General features: G+C 35.8%; 6 protein-coding genes and 1 non-coding gene across 7 annotated transcripts; 5 read left to right on the top strand and 2 right to left on the bottom strand.

Annotated features, from left to right (window-relative positions):
* Positions 1-2729: 2729 nt before the first annotated feature.
* Positions 2730-3862, bottom strand: LOC108813807 (60S ribosomal protein L9-1). Its single transcript, XM_018586468.2, has 3 exons — positions 3409-3862; positions 3203-3325; positions 2730-2958 (listed from the first exon to the last, which is right to left on the bottom strand). Exons 1-3 carry the CDS (start codon positions 3781-3783, stop codon positions 2872-2874), a joined length of 585 nt encoding a protein of 194 aa, XP_018441970.1. The 5' UTR covers positions 3784-3862; the 3' UTR covers positions 2730-2871.
* Positions 3863-4389: 527 nt separating this feature from the next.
* LOC108810153 (probable inorganic phosphate transporter 1-3) lies at positions 4390-6458 on the bottom strand. Its single transcript, XM_018582285.1, has 2 exons — positions 6013-6458; positions 4390-5593 (listed from the first exon to the last, which is right to left on the bottom strand). The coding sequence occupies exons 1-2, from the start codon at positions 6456-6458 to the stop codon at positions 4390-4392; spliced, it is 1650 nt and encodes a 549-aa protein (XP_018437787.1).
* Positions 6459-11051: 4593 nt separating this feature from the next.
* LOC108808101 (uncharacterized) lies at positions 11052-13385 on the top strand. Its single transcript, XM_018580298.2, has 4 exons — positions 11052-11191; positions 11377-12411; positions 13164-13221; positions 13332-13385. Exons 1-4 carry the CDS (start codon positions 11052-11054, stop codon positions 13383-13385), a joined length of 1287 nt encoding a protein of 428 aa, XP_018435800.2.
* A 680-nt stretch (positions 13386-14065) lies between these two features.
* LOC108806436 (actin-related protein 9) lies at positions 14066-17252 on the top strand. The gene is made up of 16 exons (XM_018578554.2): positions 14066-14225; positions 14308-14538; positions 14618-14686; positions 14761-14875; positions 14966-15153; positions 15225-15345; positions 15427-15581; positions 15671-15721; positions 15800-15931; positions 16001-16090; positions 16171-16241; positions 16310-16479; positions 16560-16603; positions 16677-16726; positions 16814-16910; positions 16992-17252. The coding sequence occupies exons 1-16, from the start codon at positions 14223-14225 to the stop codon at positions 17133-17135; spliced, it is 1731 nt and encodes a 576-aa protein (XP_018434056.1). The 5' UTR covers positions 14066-14222; the 3' UTR covers positions 17136-17252.
* An 89-nt stretch (positions 17253-17341) lies between these two features.
* On the top strand, positions 17342-17477 carry LOC130497300 (U11 spliceosomal RNA). The gene has a single exon (XR_008936300.1). It is a non-coding gene; the product is annotated as a U11 spliceosomal RNA (small nuclear RNA).
* A 175-nt stretch (positions 17478-17652) lies between these two features.
* Positions 17653-20574, top strand: LOC108808102 (uncharacterized). Its single transcript, XM_056987083.1, has 4 exons — positions 17653-17692; positions 19285-19358; positions 19550-19846; positions 19948-20574. The coding sequence occupies exons 1-4, from the start codon at positions 17653-17655 to the stop codon at positions 20572-20574; spliced, it is 1038 nt and encodes a 345-aa protein (XP_056843063.1).
* A 211-nt stretch (positions 20575-20785) lies between these two features.
* LOC130495655 (uncharacterized) lies at positions 20786-22591 on the top strand. Its single transcript, XM_056987082.1, has 2 exons — positions 20786-21842; positions 22428-22591. Exons 1-2 carry the CDS (start codon positions 20786-20788, stop codon positions 22589-22591), a joined length of 1221 nt encoding a protein of 406 aa, XP_056843062.1.
* Positions 22592-24659: the final 2068 nt, after the last annotated feature.

The raw sequence follows: 24659 nt of genomic DNA, 5'->3' as shown, positions 1-24659 counted from the left end.
TAGTATTGGCACAAAAGAGAAGACTTTGTACTAAGATCATCTCCAATGATTTACTCTAATTTTGTTTATCTAAAATAGAGTTGGTTGCTCCAATGTTACACTATTTTAAAATGAAATATAGAGTGATAACAAAAAAAAATTATGTATAAAAAGAGTAAACATATTTTTAACTATGTTATAAATTGAAAAATAGATTACATTGGAACACTATGACTTTAAACTATGCTTTAGATTGTAAAAATAAAGTAGGAATGGAGATACCCAAAGGTTCCTTTCAAGTTACGTAGGACTACATGAAACAAATTGTATCAGAACAACCCAAGTAGTTCCTTTGTAATAGCACACATTGCTCGAAATTCACCTTTAGTGGATGAGGGTGAATCAACTTCATGTTTCTTTGTTTCTCAAGCTATCGAAGAAATCACAAACTGTATTATCCAGTCAGTAAACGATATGCAAGTCAAGGGACACACGGTCCAACAGAGAGATATGAACATTTTATGAGATGATTGATAATGATGAATTGATTTGAGATTTTCCTAATTATAATGGATAGCAAATAATAGGGTGTCAGTAAACGATATGCGAGTCAAGGGACACACGGTCCAACAGAGAGATATGAACATTTTATGAGATGATTGATAATGATGAATTGATTTGAGATTTTCCTAATTATAATGGATAGCAAATAATAGGGCAATATCTCTACTCGTTTCAGCACATACTGAGAATACGGGATATCACCAAAATTCTGCATAATGCTTTAGCAGGAGCTGGGTTATCGGTGAAAGCTCATTTGACAAGAGGTTATTAGCTAAACTGGAAAGGACCATGACCATTGTATTATAGGTCCCCAGCTCGAGTGACCATTGGAACGAAACTAATAATATTATATGATATAGTTTCGGGTCAGGGAGAAAGCTCCAGAGCCTTCAGGGATGTACTTCTCCAAAAGAGAAACCGAACTCCAACAAAAGTCTTGCATCTTCTAAGAATTACTCTCTCGCAGTGAGGTGTTTCTTTCGCAATAACCAAAAATATCTTCTTTTTTACAGTTTTTGTGACACTTCAAAAACCATCCAATAAGGTAATATGAGTGTTGTATAGTATGGAACTGTCAGGGCTTTGGAGTTTACTTTTCCAAGCAACACATCCGAAAATTACATGGTTATCTTACTCCTTTTCTTTTTTATTAGAAACAAAAAATAGTTCTACTTTTCCTTAGGATTGTCAATTTGGGTTTAATTATGATAGATTGTTCACTGTGGAACACTAAGGTTAAAATAGTGGACTATCACTTTTTTATTTGGATTCTTTTGAGATTACTATAATGGAAAGATCAAAATTGGGACAATCGGAGAAAGGCTGAAGGACATAAAGTCTTCGTTATTTTCGATCCGGTTGTTGAATACCAATGAGTTTAGTAAGATCAAGAGCCTAATGTGTTATCAAGAGCTAGGTTACCGTCGATACTCTACTAGGTTTGGTAGTTTGGAAGAAATCAGAGGCTACTGAGTTTAGGAAGATGTACAAATTGAATCAGATAAAAGATACCAGACTAAGTTTGGTAAAGATCGGTTTTTATCAATATATACCAAATCTAAAACATAGATACGACTATGAAGTTAAAATCTATATAAAACGATGAGGTCATTCAGTCTCCCAATTTATTAACCGAATAGCTTCAAAACGCCACGGCTCCGGTCGATTAGCACTTCTCCGGCGAGTACTCGGCCGTGGAGACCCAGTTTTGAACAAGGAGTAAAACATTAGGTACACCAATAATGCTTGTAGATATCTTCGGTTTAGCAACAATTATGAAATAATTTACTCTCATACAAGTTTGTGACAATGTATCATTTGAATATATCTACAAAATATTTTGGCTCAATTTAAGTTTATTTTAAATCAATTGAGATCACACATCAACTTTACAATAAGTACTAGATTTTGACCCGCGCTTTTAAAGCGCGAGATATTTTACGATGAAAAATTTCACTAATAATTTAACAAATATTTTAGTTATTTTTAAAGAATGTGTATTTAAAATATTTTTGCATTTAAATCAGTATTTTTAAATTCAACCCGATTGTGATTATACCGGTTAATCCGGAGATCTGACAATTCAATTTATGTTTTTAAAATATTCATATTAAAAAATCACTAAAACCCGAGACTAACCGATTGAACTGATGGATGACCAATATGTAATCTAATTAGATTTAAATTGTAATAGTTTCATAATTTGTAATCTTATAATCGAAATTTTAAAGTTCACTATTTTGCAATTTATGAAATTATGACGTTTTTACAAAATTTTAAAGAGAAAATGATAGATATAAAATAACTAAGATTAATTATTGTATTATTTGGAAACATTGATAGTAGTATAAAAATATATTGTTTGAAAACATTGATAGTAGTATAAAGAAATAAGTATATTGTTTGGAAACATGGATAGTAGTATAAAGAAAGGAACATTAGTGACTCAATGTATGTTTAACTATAAAGTATAAAGGTGTATTCAATTTAAAAACTTACAAAATAAATGTTAGGTCCGACAGAATGTTTCTGTTTTAATAAGATAGATTGGCAAATAAATACATAGATATGATTGATCCAGGAGGGACTCATTTGGCTACTTTAATGTCATTAATTCATTAGAAAACTCAAACCCTTCCAAATTATTAAAATCTAAAATGAGGAATGATAGGGATGAAGCTAAAAAGTGGGTCTCCAAAAACTTGTCAAGTAAATAAAAATCTCCAACAGAAAGGAACAAAGGAGAAGCTAAGTTTCGCAACACGGGTGCTTTGGTCTGTAAAACAAAACTAAACATTCAAAAGATGTAATGACGAGAATATACTCTGTCTATTCCTCTTCAACAATCTTGCTCTTCTCGCTTACATAGATACCATCAAGGAACTTCCTGATATCCTTCTTCTTTACGTGACATTTCTGCACATTTAATAAAGCGATTTCAGAAAACGCAGATGTGGTTTCAGAAAACGTCTTTACATTCCCCAAGCATCACCAATATCCGTTCTAAATAAGGAGACCAACAAACAGCAAGCAAACTAGACAAAATCTAAACTAATGTACTTCGGGCAGTCAAATATTTAAACAAGCACATCTTCACTAAAGTTTCAGATCATCAAACATGAGTTTAGTTGTTGTCTGTTTGTTAGTCAGAGGTGTATACCTGGTTGATAAGAGCACAAGACCTCGACACAAGCTCGATGTCGTTACCATCAAGAACAATCTCATCCTTAACTTTCTCAGACCGAACAATGGTTACACCGTCCAACATCTCCACCTTTCTCACCTGTTGTTCCAATAACTAACACTTTTTAACTCGAATAATAATTAGAAAATAAAGTCTATTCAAAGAGAATAAAGAAAACAAACCTTCTTCTCACCAAGGAAGTTACGGATCTCGATCGACTTGCCCTCACCACCGATGGAAGCGTTGATGGGAAAATGAGCGTACACGAACCTCATCTTGTAACGGAAACCCCTCGTAACACCGGTGATGAGGTTATCGACGTGGCTGAGAGCGGTTCTGATAGACGCGCTTGATTTGCGAGATCCAAACCACGAATCGATCTTGAGCTTCCTCTTCCCACTCTCGGCGTCCTTGATGAGCTGGAAATCGAGGTTCAGATGCTTGAAGTCGCGAACAAGTTTGCCGCGTGGCCCTTCCACTTCGATCACCTTGGCGTTAACCTTGATGGTAATGCCTTCGGGAATGTCCATCGTCTCTGAAGAAAGGATCGTCTTCATCGTCTCCTCACTTTTTCTACTCGTTCACTCTGCTTTCGTCTACTCCCCAGCTCAACAGCGGCGATAGAGAGTTTAAATGTACTCGATATAAAGCAGAAACCCTAGTTACTTGCAAGTGAGTGTCTAGAATGGGCCGGCCCAATTTGTTTTAGCTCATATGGGGCCAGTTTTAAGATTTTTTATGTATATTTTAACATTCGGTTTTGTTTCGATTCTAATTCGTTTTTTTTTTTGTTTTTTTTTTTAGTTCTAGGGATCTACCAACAGTTTAGTTATTTGTAAAATTCGTTTGGTTCCATCGGTACATGAAACCAAATGGAAAAATATAACTACGCAATTTTGGTTATGCCTTTTGGTTCTAAATGGTAAAAGTGAAATTTCCCCTTTTAATAATATATATAATTATTTATAAACACAATCCATTTTTAATATTAAAACTTTAACAATAATCACTAAGTTCGAAAGATAAGTGTTATAGTATTTTTAAAAGGTGTTAGCCAATTTATTGTATTTTAATTTCTCAAATATGTATATAGCAGAATATAAACAACAAATTTTACATGAAAGCAAATGGAAAAATATAACTACACAATTTTGGTCATGCCTTTAGTTTCTTCTGGAGATACCGACCTTGGATGAAGTCGTCTCGTTAATCACATTCTCACCTGAGAGCTCCTCAAGAGACTTTCCTTTAGATTCTGGCACTAAAAATGTCATGAGCATACCGACAAAATTAATAACACCAAGCATGATCAAAGAGTTCTTGACACCAATACCCGGTGGATATCCTGCATCCGTCTTGGTCTTATCCTTTGACTGAGCCGCGTATAAGAATCCAAACGCGCCCACGATAGCTCCCGCCTTTCCTGCCGCGGCTGAAATTCCATGACATGTGGACCTTAGCCTAGCCGGAAATATCTCGGCAGGTACAACAAATGTAGTTACATTCGGACCGAAGTTGGCAAAGAAGAAAGTTAGAGAGAATATAATAACGAATCCGATGCGGTTGTCTGGTTTGGTCCAGTGGTTGTAAGGCAAAGCTAAAGCGAACATAAACACAGTCATGAAGAAGAATCCCATTATTTGGATCGCGAATCTTCCCATGATATCAATAAAAAAGACGGTGAACCAGTAACCTGGGATGGTACTGAATAGTGAAATGAGGGTTTGCGCTCTAGCAATCTTGTAAACCTCGTCAATGGCATTCATTGTAGCTGCCTTTGGGATCCATCCGATGGCAGAAAATATATCTTTTTCAAATAAGTTTTGGCTGTAAAACGCAATGTCGAGCAAGAACCAAGTGGATGTAGTTCCGAGGAGAGGAAGTCCATGGCACTTAAGGAATTTCCTGGAAAACAAGCCATAGTTTAGCTTAGGATTTGTAACCGTGTTTTCAGCTATATCTTCTTCAGCTTTAAGATCCACTTGCAAGACTTTAGACATGTCTTGTGCAGCTAGTTTGATGTTTCTTGCGACTAAGGCGGTGTAACGAGCAGTCTCAGGCATTTTCATTCGCCAGTAATAGGTCATCGCTGCGGGGAGAGCACCGATCATAAGGATGATACGCCATAAGTAATCAGCTTGAGGTACAGTCGAGGCAACAGGGTCTACACTATAGATGGGCGATGGGAATTGGTAATCGAAAATGCTGGAGAGTGCTAGTGCAACGATGCCTCCAGCCAAGATCCCAAACCCTTGCATAGCAAACACGGCCGCAATGAACCCACCACGAGTCTTTTTGTTCGCATACTCTGACATTATCGTTGCTGAGAGTGGGTAGTCACCTCCAATACCAACTCCTAGCCAAAACCTGTTTCCAAAGTTGCCAAAAATACACAATTTACATTAGAAAATAGTTTTAGCATATTGAAGTTTCACTAATTGTTTTCAAACACAACTTTTTTCAATACTTTACTATTTTTTTAAAAGATTGTCACTCATATATTTTATAGATATTTTCACCCATATTATATATATATATAATATTTTCTTATCAATAAAATATACATTTTTTGCTTAAATAAAATATACATATTTAGAAAATAAGTAAAGTGATCCGGATTTTCTTTGTAATTAACTAATATACTTGTTAAGAACAAAACTGAAGTTCAAATAAAATAATCTTGCTCGTAAATTGAAAACAAATCCTTTAACAATTATTTTGTGAATCGGATGATATATATAGTTGGAAAGAATCCAATTTTTTTTCTATGTTATACTTATATGTACCGGAAAAAGCAAAGAGTGGTCATGACGCCTTTGGAATTATTTCCAAACGAGAGACCGGAGGCGACAGAGCAAATAACCATCATAATCAGAGTGATTCCATATACTCTTTTCCTGCCAAGTTTGTCTCCAAGCCACCCAAAAAAAAGTTGACCCATAAGTGTCCCACATAGAGCCACACCATTGACCGCGGCCGCCACTTCTGGTGGGAGTGTTCCCGGCTTCTCTGCACCCGCCTTGTGATAGTAGATGCGACCTAATAGCTTTGTGACCAATGCAATGCAAAATAGATCGTAGGCATCGGTGAAGAAACCCATCCCGGCGATAATAATTGCCGTGAAATGGTAAAGCTGTGTTTTGGCTACATCGAGTGCCTTGAGCACTCCTAACTGGTTATTTCCAGACATTGACTTTTCTTCTAGATTATCTACAGAGACAATGACAAACATTATAGTATATATATTCATTAGAAGGCAAATGATTGAACGTTTGTGACATAAAAACCGACGATGATCAAGTTGAAAGCCTTTTTTTTTGTCACTATCAAGTTGAAAGCCTAATCATGAAATTAACTGAATTAACTAACCTTTATGCTTGTGATGAGGCTTTTGGGTTTTCGGCTTTTAAGAAACGACTGAAGAAGGATTCTTAAAACTTTTGTCTTATAAGATAATCTCAAAGCTAGAAAATATGTATGTGTGCTACTTATAGACCAAATTATTTCCAAAGTCAACTACGTAACTATTATATATCGGAGTCTACTGAAGCTTATTATCATTTGTTTGTAATGATAGTGATTAGTGAAACTACTCTAGTTTGAATTCAGCCGTTTCAATCGTTTACTAGAGTTGTCGTGATTGTGGCCGGTTTTAAAGGATACCGAAACTTCAATAAAACATAAAGAATAGTAGGTGCACTTCAGGAGGAGTGGATCCAGAATTTTTTTCTGGTATGGAGCATGGCAACATGTAATCTATCTTATTAAAACAATTAATAAAAAACATTGAGTTGGACATAACATTTATTATGTAAGTTCTAAATAAACTATATTTTTCTATAAATTAAATATATATTAAATCACTAATATTCACTTTTTATATTACTATCTATATTTCCAAACAATATACTCATTTTTTATAATACTATTCATGTCTCCGAAAAACACTATTATTAATTTTAGTTATTTTATATCTACTATTTTTTTATCAAAATTTTGTAAAAATGTCATAATTTCAAAATTGCAAAACAATAAACTTTAAAATTTGGATTAAATGTGAAAAATATAAAACTATAACAACTTAAATCAAATTAAATTACATCGGTCATCTATCAGTTCAATCGGTTAGTCTCGCATTTTTGTGATTTTTTAAATATGGATATTTTAAAAAAACCTAAATTGAATTATCGGATCATCGGATTCACGGATTCGGCTTAAATTTAAAATTACTGGTTTAAATGTAAAAAATATATTAATATACAAACTCTTTTAAATTAACAAAATATTTATTCAATTATTAGTGAAATTTTTCATCGTAAAATATTTCGTGCTTACGAAAACGCGGATCAAGATATTATTTCTTATAACTAGTGTTTATTAAGAGATAATTCAATGATCACAGTAAAACAACAAGTCAGGGACCTCAGGGCGGGACATATGCCACACCTACTGGATCCGCCTATGTGCCTATGACAAAAATAATATCCGCCTATGTGCTGAAGCAAATTGCACATATTCAAATAAAAACGGCAACTTTTTTTTTGTTTTTTTTACACATGCAATTTTTGTTATATTTTTTTATAAAATTGGTTCACAGTTTAAATATTGTAACTAAATATTTTAAAGAACATTTTTTTAACTAAACTTATCTTAAAGTGGAAGTCACTTTATTCCAATGGTTTGACCAAAAATTCATTAATACATCTACGTCACGAAGTCTGAGTTTTATTTCTCGAAAAAGATAGAATTATATAAATTAAAAAAGAAATTAAAATTTACAAGAGATCTGCAATATGCCGTAAAGAATACAGCCAGGCATGGATTCCATAGGGCAATCAAGTGATGCAATCAGACGTGAATTTTCATACGACATATAGAATTATTGGATGTAAAATCGTCTGTAGTATTTTTTTTATAGTTGTAATAGCATAATTATCCAACTTTTAAAAAACCTAAACTTATAGTAAACTGTTACGAATGAGCAATAAGTAAGAAAAATATTGTTCGTATATATTGGCTCTCGTCTTCATTCAATACCCATGACCCTTTTAAAAGATTTTTTAACCCAGATATTCACCAGGGTCCGCCACTCTTTGCAGTTCATGTGACTCATCGTGCTTCAGGCTTCAGCAGATGTAATTGAATCAAGATAAAATAACATGAGTCAAGTTGATCACCTCACTTGTACTTCATTTTGTTAAAAGTATTTAATTCTAGAAAATGGATTATAAAACAGCTAACGTAAACCGATATAGAGTTTGTACATAATCATATGGTTGACGAGGTTATGGCTGCGGGTGTCATTGGAACTTAAATAAATTATTGCAACTTTTGTAGAAATTTGACTTTCTTGTCCTATTTAGATTATATACTAGGATATGATCCGCGTCTTGTGCGGGGTGAAAAAATTAATAAATTATTTTACGTACGTAATATTTTTTTTTAAATTGTTAGTATACATGTATAGTATGAATATGTAAAATATGATAAAAGTGATTTTGGTATGTAAATGGTATGTCAATATGGTTAACCTTCGGCCCCGCACCCAATGCCATCCCGAAAATGACATGATTTTGGTATGCGACCAATGTTACTACTTCAAAAGAATGATGCAATTTTATCACTTTCTGAATAAGGAAGAATAAAAACCAGGAGTGAGAAGCGGTGTGTAATGAAATCTATGGAATATGTCTAAATTTGGATTTTAGTTCTTTGTAACAATAAGAGGGTATTATTTCTACTTTGTCTACTTTACTATGCGGTTTTCTCTTCTGGGATCTGTTACGTGTTTAAGTATTTATGTGGTGTACTCCAATAATTTATTTCCTGAATGTTTAATTCAATAAAATTGTGATATTCTAAAATCGCGAGAATACTAATATACATAACTCTCACTTGAGAAAACCGGTAAATTAAATTGAGATGTAAACCACTGATCTAGCATTTTAATATTGATTTTTTATTATAGAATACAAATTGTGGACCAGAACCAAAAGACTTCTAGATGGTGGAATATTAATTGCATTTTCGTATTGTAAAAATTTTAACAGTCTAAAAGTAAGAGAGAGAGCGAGACACATTAACATTTACATTTTGAATAAGTCATGGTAGTAATTATAGAAATAGTTTGCTATTTGTCTCTACACGGTCAATCATTAATTTGGTGCACGTAAATACATTTAAAATGTCAAGAAGAAACCACATAGTTTCAGTTACCACTACGTTACATAGATTAGGTCATCAAGAACAAAAATCAATAATTATAGTCAAAATGTAATGAAAAATCATGCTGTAAATTTGTGACATACCAATGGCAACTGATGTAAATAATCTAGTAATTTAAGGATTAATTCATAGGAAGGTTGAGGAGAATTGTGAGGAAGACACCTATGTAAAATGGCAACATGGTAATAATTCTACTCTTTAAAGGTTGTTCTTTTTAATTGTTCCTCTATTAATACTAAGGGGATATACATTATAACCTCTTTAAATTAATAATCGATTGATTAATATCTCTATAAATTAATATAATTTCATAGTCCCAAAATGAGTTTTTGGTTCAATTAGTATCTCGATAAATTAATAATCTCAATAAATTAATAAAAAATATAGTTTTGGTGTAGTCCCAACATTGTTAATTTATAGAGGTTTCACTGTAGTTAGTTTGAATAATGTATTATTTATTATCCAGTAACAAAATATCAGGGGTGTATATTCAACTAAGATTTTAGGCGATTTGTATTAAATTGACAAATCCACTGTTATTCAAACATGAATTTTAAAAACTCATTTAAAATCCACTGTTATTGAATTTGACATTTTGTGAAGTACTCTGAAATAAATTGTAGAGTTTTTGAAGTTTTCAGGTGAGAGTGTTTTGATAGAATTTCTTAGTTAAAATTATTAAAACCCAAATCTCATGGTTTTAGGTGATATTCTAGAGTGATTTAACAAAAATCACCTAAATCTATGCAACTTATTGAAATCATCTAAAATCCATTAAAAATCAAATCATCTAAAATGTTAGATTGAATACACTCCCAGTATTTTTTTCACAATTTAACGTATGTTCCTATAACATTGTAGAAAAATATGCGAATTTCTTATGACGCATGATGAACAGTATTTTCGCCATCTAAGCATTTTTGTCAAATAAATTTGTATTAGCCCTAACAAAGATTATAAAAATCTAATAAAATCAGGCCTATAAAATAGGTCCCAGGTCCATGCAGAATTGTAGGATTTTCTCATATGCCATATAAAAGAACACTAGAGAAGAAAATCCGCAAAAGTGAGACACTTAGAAAACCTAGACAAACAACTGATGATCCGAGCATAATAGCACCATCCAATTTTCTGATGTGTTCTGCATCAGTTTATATTTTCGTCTTTTTGTATGACATGTTTTTTTTAATGTCCACACTGGGCCTATTCTTCTACAACGCAGCCTAATATCTAATACATTTTGAAAACCCTATATTTCATTTATACGTGTGAAGTGAGAGAGACTTCAGTCTTCATTACAATGGGTTTCAGAATTATCTTTTTCATCTCTCCTAGACTCTTTGTTTTCTCTGCAGTTTCGATTATCCTCTCTCTCAATCTCTTCGATTTCTCCGTTAGAACCAATGTCCAAATAGAATCTTACCTTTGCGACGATACTTGCTTCCATCAATCACAATCTTCTATTAAAATCCGTCGGAGTTGTTGTCCCAAAACAAAACCCAAGGAGGTGATCCTCAAAGCAGTCGATATGGCTCTACCTACGTATAATATGGCTTGTTTCCTCTTGCCGAAAACGACTATCAAACAAATCATGTCAGTGATGTCGGAGTTTTGGTGGAGGAATGGAAAGGATTCGAGAGGGATGCACTGGAAGAGTTGGGAGAGCTTATGTAGACCAGAGGCTTATGGAGGTCTTGGATTTAAGGACTTGGAGGCATATAATCTGGCACTGCTAGGAAAGTAGTTGTGGAGAATGATAAAAATCTCAATTCCTTAATGGCCATAGTCTTCAAGAGTAGATATTTCAAGACATCGGATCCGCTAAATGCTCCTCTAGACTCAAGACCCTCCTATGCTTGGAGAAGTATACATGCAGTTCAGAGATTGATTTAGCAAGGTGGCTGAGTCGTGATTGGAAATGGTAGAGACACAAAGGTCTGGCAAGAAAGATGGATTAGAGCAGCACCAGCTACTATGATTCAATCGATGAGAAGAGGAGAAGCACAAGAGATGGGAGTTATTTCTGAGGATATGAGAGTGAGTGAACTGATTTCTGCGAATGGTCGGGACTGGAATCATGACAAGATCAACAGACTGTTCACGGAGGAGGTCCAAGACAAGATACTCTCAATACGTCCGGCCGGTACGAGCAGCAAAGATACCTATGTATGGACGTATACAAAGACAGGCCATACGGTTAAGTCTGGTTACTGGGTCCAGACAAGCATTCTATCATCCACTACTGAACCGCAAGAAGTTATCCAACCAAGTTTGGATTGCATATATCAGATGGTGTGGAGGTTAGAAACGAGCCCCAAAATCAAGCACTTCTTGTGGAGGTGTCTCAATAATTCCCTTCCGGTGGCTGAGAACATGACGTACAGACATATTGCGAAGGATAAGAGGTGTAGCAGATGTGATGGCGAGGCAGAAAGTGTCAATCATCTCTTGTTCCAATGTCACTACGCCAGAAGGGCTTGGGCGGTTGCAAATATACACATTCCCCCATCCGGAAAATGGTCAGATTCTTTATTTGACAATCTTTATTGGGTCTTGAACTTGAAACAAGAGTACCAAAAAGAGGAAGTCGATGAAGGATTTGTACCAGTACTGCTATGGAGACTATGGAAGAACCGTAATGAGTTTTTATTCAGAGGAAAAGATTATGATGCAGACTCAACGGTCAGGAAAGTCTGGGAGGATGTGGAGGAATGGAGGAATAGAGAAGATGTGAAAAATGAAGAGGTCAAAACACCCACAACAGCAGTATCCGACAGGAAGTGGAACCCTCCACCGCCATTATCTGTTAAATGCAACACTGATGGTTCGTGGTCAAAGGAAACAGAGAGCGGTGGAGTGGGATGGGTTTTGAGAGATCCTCAAAGGACACTGGTGTGGGCGGGAGCAAGAAAACTACCAGTAGTGCGATCGGCGATTGAAGTGGAAGCAGAAGCCATCAGGTAGGCAATTCAAACATTGGCTGGATTTGGTTATAGGAAGGTAATTGTCGAGACAGACTCTCTAGTCTTGACAAAAATGCTCAATGGAGAGGAAGAGGTCTGGCCGGTGCTCGACCCCATTATGCAGGATATTTCGCGATCTCTGGTAGTAAATGCCGATTATGAAGTGGTATATTTTCATAGGAGTGGTAATAAGTCAGTAGATAGAATAACGAAGGAGACTTCAACGTTTATGTCCTTTGTCCCTAGTTATATTCTATGGTGCCTTTGTGGTTAAGTTCATGTATTGAGGCTAATAAATCATTGTAAGAAACTGAGTTTGGATTAATATAAGTGGGGGTTATTGATTTTGACATTTTAGTGGATTTGGATTTTTGTTTAGATTTAGAAATATTTGATAAATCCAATGATTTTAAAATCAAATAAGTGGATTTTTGATAAGAATTCAAATAAGACTTCTAAATCAAGTACATGGATTTATATGTGAAGATTCAAGCAGTCCTTGATCTAGAGAACACTTTTTTCCACGTGAAGAGATTTATTAGTAGGAGTCAAAGAAGGTTTTATACAGAATTGTCAACGACGAGGAAGAGAACAACATCAAACTTGAGTTAATAGTGTTTATAGTTGATCAGTTGTTTGTTGAATTCTCTTGTACACCCATTTTGTTGTTGTATGTGATTTCTTTCTCATGGGCTTTGTGTTTGTTCCTTAATATGCAGTGCTTGAGGTTGGTGATTGTGTGTTTGAAGTGCTTTCCACTACTACTCTGCTAGCAACACACATTTGGGCAGATATGACTTTGATAAGGTTAGTCCAATGAACATAGCAATATTGAAATTCTTAGTCATTGCGCTTCGAGTCTGTTTATTCTCCTTTATGTACTAATTTGTCTGAGAATTTTGATTTTTGTAATGCAGAGCGTTGTTGATTCACTTCAGATTTCTAGAAATATTAAGGCATTGATATTTTGAAAAAAGTTCAAGCACTACAAAGGTTAACGAAGGCAGCAAAAAGATAAAATTGAAAGTTTTTGTACAGATTTGTGTGACATGTAATTCATGTACAGCTTTTATGAGAAGTCAACATGTTGCTGTGCGAAAAAATAAAATGAAAATATGTTGCTGTCTGAAAAAAAAAAAAGAAAACATGTTGTGTGTTCGTATATAACTCCCACTGAGAATCCACTGAGACCAGAATGCAAATTTCTATTTCAATGATATTGACAAAGTGATCCTTGTTGGTGGATCCGCACGTATGCCTGCTATTCAGGTATGAGGACGTTGGATGGGAAAGAATTTAATGTGTCCTGATGAGGTTGCAGCTGTAGGTGGTGTGGTTCAGGTTTGTTCTCGTAAAAAAAGTTTTTGTTTATATAATTTGAAAAAGATAGTTATACAAATCCAAGCAAAATATCAAGATTTACCTCTTTGTTCCTTTGTATTTTTATCTTGAAATCACTTACAAATCAATTGAAATATAGTTTCAAATCAAATCCAAAAAAAAATCTTTGTTATTGAATAACACCTGATTTCACAATCTGTTTTAAAATTATATAACCAATAACACTAGACTTGTAAACAGATTTTGAAATAATAAAACCAATAACAGTTGATTCGAGTTGGATTTCTAAATCCATTAAAATACAAAAACCAATAACACCCTCTAAAATTGTTGTTGAGAAAAAAAAAATGAGTGTCCCTCAGTGTTAAAGACTTCCTTTGCGCGGTCTCTCAAATCAGCTTCAGTTCAATCTACTGCGATCTGATTAAGTTGGTGGAAACCCTAATTCCACTTCAATCGCCGGTCAAATGGTATTCATCTTCTTCTTGTCTCGCCCGCAAAGTCAAAATCCGATTTCTCTGACGCAGAAACAATATCTTTTATGAATGGCAGGATTACCTGAAATCAGTAGTCCCATCACAGCTTGTATCCGAACGAGGATCAAATCTCGTTATCATCAACCCAGGGTCTGCGAACGTAAGAATAGGACTAGCTAAGCAAGACACACCTTTCAATGTCCCTCACTGCGTTGCTAGGCACGCCAAACCCAACCTTGTCGATCTGATGATTAACACTCAGGTCACCACCGGTCAACACGTTGACCGTGAGAGAGCTTTCAATTCTGTAAGTAATAATTAATAAATAATCTCGTTTCTCACTTGTTCTTGTTGCTGACTCACACTCTTTATTAAAACTCAATAAGACGGCATCGCTGTTGAAGATACCATACCTCCACGACGACGAAACCTCTTCTTCTTTTGGCTCACGCAAGGCAAGCTTATTATTATTACTTCTTTTTTCTTTCTTTTGCTTCACTTCAATCTGATTATATACTATACTATGCAGATGGCGAGGATCGATGGATACAACCAGCCAAGTACCACTACGAAGAAAGATGCCGTCTTTACTTGGACTAATGTGTATGAGGAGGACAAGAAGCCTAGTTCCCTTCCCACATCAGGTGTGTGTGTGTGTTATTCTTCTTCCATATTTTTTATCTGCTACATACAGTTTTAGTAAAATGTTATTTTTTTTTTTCTGAATAATACAGAAACCTCTGCTCATACAAGTGAAACTGTTACCCACTCTAAGGATCATCCTGGTGAGGGTAAGCGCAAGTATAGGAATATTATTTTTGGGGAAGAAGCTATGAGAATATCTCCAAAAGATCCATATACCATCCACCGTCCTATCCGGAGAGGCCACTTCAATGTTTCCCCACAATACTCTGCACAACAGGTACTTTTATTCTTCTCTTGTCTTGTCTATTGGTGGAGGTGACTGCTTATTTGATTCTTGTACCGTTACAGGTTTGTGAGGACTTAATCGCTATCTGGGACTGGGTTTTACTAGATAAACTTGAGATAGCTCATAGTGAGAGAAACAAGTATTCTGCTGTTCTTGTTGTCCCGGCAACATTTGACAACCGCGGTAAAACTTGCTCTGCCTATTCTATTACAGCTTTAATCTTCAGTTCCATCAAGATATACTCTTATTTGGGTACTTTATCAGAAATAAAGGAACTGCTGACTATTGTGTTGCGAGACCTATGCTTTAGCTCAGCAGTGGTCCACCAAGAAGGTTTATCCACCATTTTTGGGAATGGTTTGTCAACAGCTTGTATTGTGAATATGGGAGCCCAGACTAGTACAGTTGTTTGTATTGAGGTAATCAGCAGAATAGGCAAGAAAATTCTAGCTGCATTCATTTCTTCCTTGTATGCTCTTTTGATATGTTTATTTTTATTTTTTTGTAGGATGGAGTCTCATTGCCAAATACTGAAAAGATTCTACCTTTTGGAGGAGATGTAAAGATATATTGTTTATCTTTTCTGAGATGAGCTACACTGCATGCTAAACTTTCTTCATCTACAAATGATTTTCAGGATATATGTAGATGCCTTTTATGGATTCAGAGGCATTACCAAAACTGGCCACAGCTTCGAACAGACGTTTTGGCAAAGCCAATCGACCTGCTCATGCTTAATGGACTTAAGGAGTCATATTGTGAGATTAGAGTAAGTTGGTGATTCATTATCTCTGTTGTTTTGTTCTCTTGCTAATATGATGTTTTTCTACATAAACAGGAAGGAGAAGTTGAAACAGTTGCAACAGTTTATTCTTACGAGGACGGCATGCCAGCTGTGGCTCACAAGACAAATCTCACCTCACTTAACGTAAACATAAAAACATGGTTCTGTTAAATTCTCTCTTATGTTTTTCAGTCTTAAAAATATATTTTCATTGGTTATTTCAGGTTCCACCGATGGGTTTGTTTTATCCTAACCTTCTTGTTCCTGAAGTGTTTCCCCAGCCACCACGTACATGGTCAGAGTCAATCCTTTCCTCTACCCCTCTCTTCGGTTTGAGAGATACTCAGTTTGTATATTGTGTAGGCTCCAAGACCATGAGAACATGTTGGAGGAAACATGGAACATGGACTTTGCTGGTAGTGGTAACATGGGATTACCAGTGTGGGATAGTTTTGCAGCTTCCCCTCTGAACCCAAAGAAAGAAGAGAAGATTGGTCTTGCTGAAGCCATTACCAGCAGCATTCTCTCTGCCGGTGAGTGATTCACTGTCTGTCCTGTTTGATATCTGAAGGTGATGACTCCTAACAAAAGATCATTTTTTTGGGGCTTGCAGGACGCATAGACCTTCAGCGAAAACTATTCTCCAGCATACAATTGGTAGAATCTTGAATACTGTCTCGGTTCCTCCATACAATCCCCTGAAACTCTTGTTTTTTTTGCTTCATCTCAGGTTGGTGGTGTTGGTTTGACTAAAGGTCTGGTCTCAGCCGTGGAAGAAAGGTGTGTTCATTTCCTTTTAACAAACATATATTTGTATTCTAGATCCAAAGAGATTTATGTTAATGTTTGTGTCCCTTTCTCTCCTAGAGTTCTTCATGCGATACCTCCAACAGAAGCCATAGACACGGTAGAAGTTTTGCCGTCAAGAATGGATCCAACATTCGTATCTTGGAAAGGAGGAGCGGTACGTCTTTTTTGCATCTGTTTATGAGCATGGTGAGACATATTTATATATAACTTAATATTGAAATGGTGACAAGAACAGATATTGGGAATATTGGATTTTGGGAGGGAGGCCTGGATACACAGGAACGAATGGATGGAGAATGGGATACGTGTAGGGAGTGCCAAGAAGTACAGAGACTCTTATTACATTCAAGCACAAGCATTTTGTTTCATCAACTCCTAGTGTTATGTTGTTAAGACTCTTTTCTATATGCACTTGAGAGAGAAAAAGCAGACATTTTGTTAGTTTGTAGCGGTGTTTTATTTATTTGGTTTTGTTAAGAGAAATGTTGAGTTTGCATTCTGTTTTCGTCCCACATCGGGGAGAGGAGAAAGAAGAGGTAAAGAAGGGCTTCTATATAAAGTAGATGGGCCTCGTCCTTGAAAATTAAAAAGGGTCGGATGGCTATTTATGCCACGCTCAGCCTGAGTTTAAAAGGGTGAGTGCTGTATGGCATAATCAAGACATATGGCCGACATTATTTCTGGAAACCATATAGGGTTGGCTCGCTCGGCCGACCCTCCAAACAAAACAAAAAACTTTTTAAATAAATACTAATAAGAAAACAAAAAAAATTATTTAAACAAAAAAATATAAGAAAGCTATCATAAAATATTTTTATGTAATCGCACTCACATTACTTTTTTACTAAAGGCGTGTTCGTTTGGTTGCCGCAGATCCGGCGTCTGCGTCAGCGGCAATGATTCTCGCACATAAGCTTGTTCGTTTCATCGACGCCGGTATGTGCGTCTGCGTCTGCGTCTAAACGTCAGCACCTGCGTCAGACGCCAAGAAAATCCGGCGGTCGCGACTTATTTGCTGCGTCAACCTAACCTAATTACCATTTTACCCTTAACCTAATTCACTAATTACCCAAAAAGCCTAAGATATTTGACGCAACTCGACGCCTGACGCCTCTCATGCTTCCATTGACGCAACTCGACGCAAAGATCTCTGACGAACACCTTTCAATCTCCGACGAACTCCGAGCTCTCTCTCTCGATCTCCGGCGAACTCCGACATCTCAAGCTCTCTCTCTCGATCTCCGGCGAACTCCGAGCTCTCTCTCCATCCATCTCGCAGAGCTCTCTCTCTCTCTGGATCCATCTCGCAGAGCTCTCTCTCTCTCTCTCAATCTCCGACATCTCAGCCTCTCTCTCTCGATCTCCGGTGAACTCCGAGCTCTCTCTCTCTCTCTCGATCTCTGACGAACTCCGAGCTCTCTCTCTCTCGATCTATCTATTGCAGAGCTCTCTCTCTCTCTCTCGATCTACCCATCTCCCAGCTCATCTCATCTCAAGCTCTCTCTTCTCCATACCCATCTCGAGCTCGACAAACCCATCACTTCCTTTTCTCGTTGAGGTATTTTTGCTTCTGTTCTCGGATTGCAATGTGTCTGATACAAAAGTATGTGTCTTCATGAAGCTTATCTTTCTGTTTTTGCAGGTCTCAAGCTCTCCCAAGCTCACTCAGTGTCTGTCTCCCTCTCTCTGTCTTGAGGTACCACTACGTTTCTGGTTTATATTTGTTTCACCACCATTAGGCTTGTTTTGTTGCAAGATGAGGTCACGAGTTCTTGTTTCTAGCTAGCTTCACACATCTTTTTTTGATATCCTCTGTCTTCGTAATACTTCATTTCTGTGCTGCTAATACATATTTATCTTCTTTACCGAAGCTCACTCAGTGTCTGTCTCCCTCTCTCTTGCTTTCATTTTCTTTTTTTCCAAATGACTGTGTTCAGCTCTGTTTGTATTACATAAAGCTATGTCTTTGTTGGGTTTTGCTATTCATATGTTTGATGGGTTTCTCTTGTTTGGTGTTTGCAGGTCTTCAGAGCTCTCTCTCTCTCTCTTCTTTGCCGCAGCTCTCCCTCTCCCTCTCTCTCTTCTGTGTTTTGGTAAGACTGTTTCATCCTGTTTATTATTACAAAGACATGTTATGTAATTGTGTCTTATGTTGTGTTGCTTGTAGCTTCCTGTTTCTTGTAGCTTGTTGTTTTAATCTCTTGTGGTTATTCTTTATGTTGTCTTTGCAGGTTCTCTTGTATTAAGCTCACTCTCTCCAAGCTCAGATACTTGAAGCATTACATTACATTATAACTCAGACTCTCTCTCTCTCTCTCTCAAGCATTACCCAGCTCTCTCTCTCAAGCTCACACTCTTGTAAGGTTCCTCTCTGAGTTACATGTGTTGTGTTTTTGATTCTTGTAACACAGGTCTTCAGTTTACTCAAGTCTCGTTTTGAAGTTGTGGTTGCTTCTTGCACTTAAAGTTTGTGATACGTACTCGTGTGATGTGAAATTATACATGACATATATATTTTTTTTTTGCAGGCTCACACTTAAGCTCACACTCTCAAGCTCACTCTCTGATGTTGTTCCTCTCACTTCTTAAGATGGCAAAAGATGTAAGGCTCTCTCACATTAGTTTTTCTTTATTCACGTGGAGTTGTTTTAGTTTAAGATGGAACTGTCTGGTTGTCTGGAACTGTCTTTAGGTTGTATGGAACTGTCTTTAGGTCTGTGTTTAAGAATATACTTATCTCTTGCCTGTTCTTTTGTGTTTAAGTTTTATTGAGAATTGGTTGGTGTGTTTTAGACCTGGACTCCCGAGGAAACTAGGTATTTTTTTCAACTGTACGCGGAAGAGAGAAGAAAAGGAAATAAGAGTGCTACAGGCATGAATAAAGTAGGGAAAAAGAACATCATGGATGCATTTGAGCTGAGGTTTAAGAAGGGATTTTCCGATTGGAAGAGGGACTTTAAGAACAAGTACGACACCAGTAGGAAGAAATACATCAAGATTAAGGCGCTGACTCAAAACAGGACAGGGCTTGGGTATGACCACAAGGGAAGAATTCTCATGTCAGATGATTGGTGGAATGAACGTGAAAAGGTCAGTTACACATTCTCTTATGTGAACTTAGCTGTTAAATGATTATTGCTTTTTTTTGTATGCTTGTGACTGATCATTGCTTTTTTTTTTTTGTTATACAGGAGTGTCCTGGGATTAGAAAATCCGCGTGCAAAGAGATTGACAACATGGATATGTATGAAGCAGAATTTGGTGGCGTAGTAATAACTGGAGCTGAAGGATGGAGTGCTCAACATGGAGAAGCAAGTTTGAACTCTAGAGTGGGTGGAGATGATGGTGATGAGGAAGCTGATTCTCAGCCAGCAGCAGAACCTCAAGCATTGGAGACAGAAACTCAGCCACCAGCTCAGATACAAACCCAACGCCAAACTCAGCCAGCAGCTCAGACTCATTCCGGCGGAAGTTCAAGAGCAAAAAGAAGGCGTAAGGAGAAAGACATGGTTGTAGAAGCTTGTGACAAAAGGACTGATGCTATTGTGGTGAAGAATAGGATAGCGGAGCAGATGTTGGAGCGTGAAGAGAGACAGAGAGTGGAGCGTGAAGAGAGACAGAGAGTGATCTCCATTGAGAATGTGCTAGAGATTTTGTCTGCACTTCCCGGAGTGGAAGAGTGGTCGCCATTGTATGAAGCAGCAATGGAACTGCTTATAGATAGTGAAGAGAACCGTAGGGCCTTTGTTACAATGAAAACAGATGAAGCTAAAATTAAATTTCTAGAGCTTAGGACTAAGAAAAAGCGTTTTGATTGACTAGTATGGAGCTTAGGACTAGTCTTCTTTTGTTATCTTGTTGGTCTGATCTCTGTATGAAACTTGTTACTTTTATGGCTTTATATATATATGGAACTTAAGTTTAAGTTTGATATGGTCGCTTGTTACTTTTATTACAGCTTGTTGTCACTAAAACTATTACTATTACTTAAGTTTAAGTCTGATTATGATTATATTCAATGTTTTGCAGATGATTAAAAGATGGATATTGGAAGATGAGGATGGTGATTATGATGATGAGCTTGGTTTGTTTGATGTGGCTACTGAGAGAGTGAGTCATCGAACAGATAGAGGAGTAGGATGGCGTTATGTTCAACAGCTTATGTATGAATCTGATCAGCAGTGCTATGACATTCTTCGGATGCATCAGAGAACTTCTAAAGCTTTGTGTAAGTTGCTAACTGAGCAATATGGATTGAAAGAGTCTCACAATGTCTACCTTGAGGAATCTGTTGCAATGTTTCTTGAGGTTGTTGGTCAAGATAAGACTAAGCGGGTTATTGCTTCAAGGTATCAAAGATCATTGGATACGGTACAAAGAAAGCTTGATGATGTCTTGAGTGCTCTTCTCAAGTTTGCAGCAGATACACTAAGACCACAAGAAGGCGAGTTTGAAAGAGTAAGTCCTGTTGTGAGGAATGATCGTCAGTATTGGCCTCATTTCAAAGATTGTGTCGGAGCACTTGATGGAACGCATGTCCCGGTTCGTCCTCTAAGTCAGAATGCAGAAGCCTATAATGGTAGAAAAGGAGTTACAATGAATGTTCTTGCTATATGTAACTTCGATATGAAGTTCATATATGCATATGTCGGAGTACCTGGTAGAGCACATGATTTAAAGGTCTTGACTCATTATGCGAGGAATGAGGCTTCTTTCCCACATCCTCCTCCTGGAAAGTACTACTTAGTTGATTCCGGATACTCGACCAGGACAGGGTATCTTGGTCCGCATCGTAATATGCGATATCATATTCCTCAATTTCAGAGAGGAGGACCACCAGTTAGTGCACGAGAGCTGTTTAACAAAAGGCATTCAAGTCTGCGATCATACATTGAGAGGACATTTGGAGTATGGAAAGCAAAATGGAGGATTTTGGACCGTAAGCATCCAAAGTATGGTCTGGTCAAGTGGATTAAGTTGGTGACAGCGACGATGGCGTTACACAACTTCATACGTGATTCACATCGAGATGATCAAGATTTTTTAGAATGGGAAAATGTTGATGTTGGAGTTGAAGAAACTCATGGTGATGGCGATGAAGAAGAAGAAGAAGAAGAAGAAGAAGGTGATGATGATGATGGTGGTGGACATATTGAATATGAACCGAGAGGTGATACAATAGTGGAGGCTTTGCGTGATAATATCACAAATGGATTTGGTAGAGGTCGTTTACCATATTAAATCATGTTTTAGTTAATGATTTGATTTTTTTTAAGACTTGCTGTAATATTTTTTTTATCAACCAACTTAATTTCATGTTTCTTTTATCTGTAAAACATATTTGACTTATTTGTTTGAATTGATAATTTCGAAAATTAAATGTATGATTTTATCATATTTACTTCAGTATAATTTTTTTAATATGATTGATTATGATTATAAAGTAGTTTGATGTATTATTTTTATTTTTATTTAGCTTATGATTTGTGACATCAAATATTTTTATATTTGACCAAAAATTTATTAGCAATTAAACATAATATTCTTATGGATGTAAATATATTTAAACTATATTTTATTTATTTAAAATACAATTTTACAAATTTTTAGAAATAAAATATGAATAAATGAAAATAGTTGTAGCGTCAACCAAACGAACAACCCAAAACAGCGTCATGCGTCGGCGTCCTGCGGCTGCATCAATTTTCTGCGTCTTCAAAACGAACAACAATCAGCGTTGGCGTCGGCGTCGGCGTCAGCGTCTATGAAACGAATATCAGATTAAACGAGTTTGACGCAGTCGCTGACGCCGAACGAACAGGAAAGCAGAGCTAATAGATTACATGTGAACGACAGGAAAAAAGCTAATATAGTCCAAGCACTTGAGACCCCATACAAACATCTTCTTCAATTGAATCCCAAGCAATCAACCCAATTTACAACGCAACTAAGCAATGCCCAAAACTCAAGAGATTTAGATAGAGAAAACAGTGGGATCTTAAACTTAACGTAGAGCATATACCAAAAGTAAAATTTTCATTAATATAGAATATGAGAATGATAATATGTAACTGAATGAGAAGCTTGATCACATGCCTAGTTAAAAATCAAAAGGAAAAAAAATCGAAAAACCCTAATTAGGGATTATCAGTTGATATCGAAATCGTCGAAATCATCCTCAAAGCGGTTGAAGAAATTGGCATCATCGAGCGGCTGCTGATTGTGGAAAACATCGCCAAACATCTCCATGGTGGAGGAGTCCATATCATCGACGTCCATAGGCATAGTCGAGGATTCGTCGAGATCCATATCACTCAAAAGGTCACCGTGCATCCTGCCCCTGGTCATCTCTCTTTTCAAATAATATCTATCCATGGCTTCCCTCCCTCTGCAGTGAAATCAATCAACCAGACTCTTCTTCGTGCTTCTGCGTTCTGAAAGTTAGGGTTTACCTTAGGTATTTATAAACTTGCTTTGGTGCGCTCCATATAAATATGGTATCTAGAAACTAAAACCTTAACATTATTGCTAAAAGGAAATTAACAATTCCAAAAATTTAAAATTATTTAATGGGAATATTATTTATAATATAGCACTAATCCAGTTTTCATTAATATATTTGTTCTTATTTTATTTTAGTTATTAACTTATTCTTATTTTATTTTCCATAGATTAGTTTTATTTATATTTCCACAGATTTATTTGGTGTCTAATAGATTTGTTTCATTTTAACAAAATTTACTTATTTTGTCAACCTGATCGAATTTTCCATTGATTGTTTTCTTTTAACCACATGTTTTATTTTTATCTGACAGATTTATTTTCTGTAATAGATTTGTTTCATCTTGACCATAACCAGGGGTGATCCCTGTGACATTGTAGGCATTTGAACCCTGGTTCTGTGGGTTCATTGAACTACACCTTAACCAATTACACCAAATTTCATTACTAATTACTGCATGCAAATCTGCTTTTTAATATTTCTGTGGTGTCAACTGACACCATTGTATTGAACGTGGGTTCGCCACTCACCATAACTATACTACTATCTAAACTATTAAAGCTTAAGTACATTTTGTACTTAATCCAGACTTTTCCACAAAAATTATATACTTATGCCACTGATTTTAAAACACAGTTTTGATTACAATCTTCTGATGTCGAGAATAAAGCACTTGACTTAAACAATTATGAGGTCTTCACGTTGCCTTACTAAACTGGTCTTACAAGCCCAACTTTATAAACATATTAAATAATCAAGTCTCTAAACTTCAAACTAGACCAAAATTAGGTTTAATTTTTTCTAGCCACCACAATCTCTGCATAAAATACACGAAAGTTTAATGTCAAAGCATCCCAACAATCCACGATCAAAAGTTCACTATAAAATACATTTTCTAACTTACAACACAAAAGCACTACCAAACCTTTTATATGTGTAAGATTAAGTACATCATGACAAATACACATGAAAAAAACTAAGTCAACAAGAACAATTGTTAGGTAAAATCGTACATACTTTTTTAGAGAAATTGTTTTATATTTTTAAATAAAATTTTGACATTATTGATCATCAGCTATAAAAAACTTTATATTAGCTCTTTTATTACATGAAATGTCATATTAAAAAATTATTTAATCAGAGAAATTTTAAAAATATTATCACTTATACAAATAAATATTTATTACAAATTTAGTTCACGTTGCTAACTATTTTAGCTAATTAAAATTTTCAAAAAATATCCACTTTTTTGAAAATCTTGCCAACCAAATTTAAATCCATATAATCAGTATATTCATAATATTTAGTACAAGAATAGTATTTAAAAAGTTAATCAAGAAACAATTAAAATTAAACATTATATTCATTGCAAATCATGTATAACATTTAATATAAATAAAA

Source organism: Raphanus sativus, chromosome 6 (assembly GCF_000801105.2).
Source record: "Raphanus sativus cultivar WK10039 chromosome 6, ASM80110v3, whole genome shotgun sequence".
NCBI classification, from domain to species: Eukaryota; Viridiplantae; Streptophyta; class Magnoliopsida; order Brassicales; family Brassicaceae; genus Raphanus; species Raphanus sativus.
Note: the sequence above shows the minus strand (reverse complement) of the source record. Positions and strands in the feature narration are given on the sequence as shown.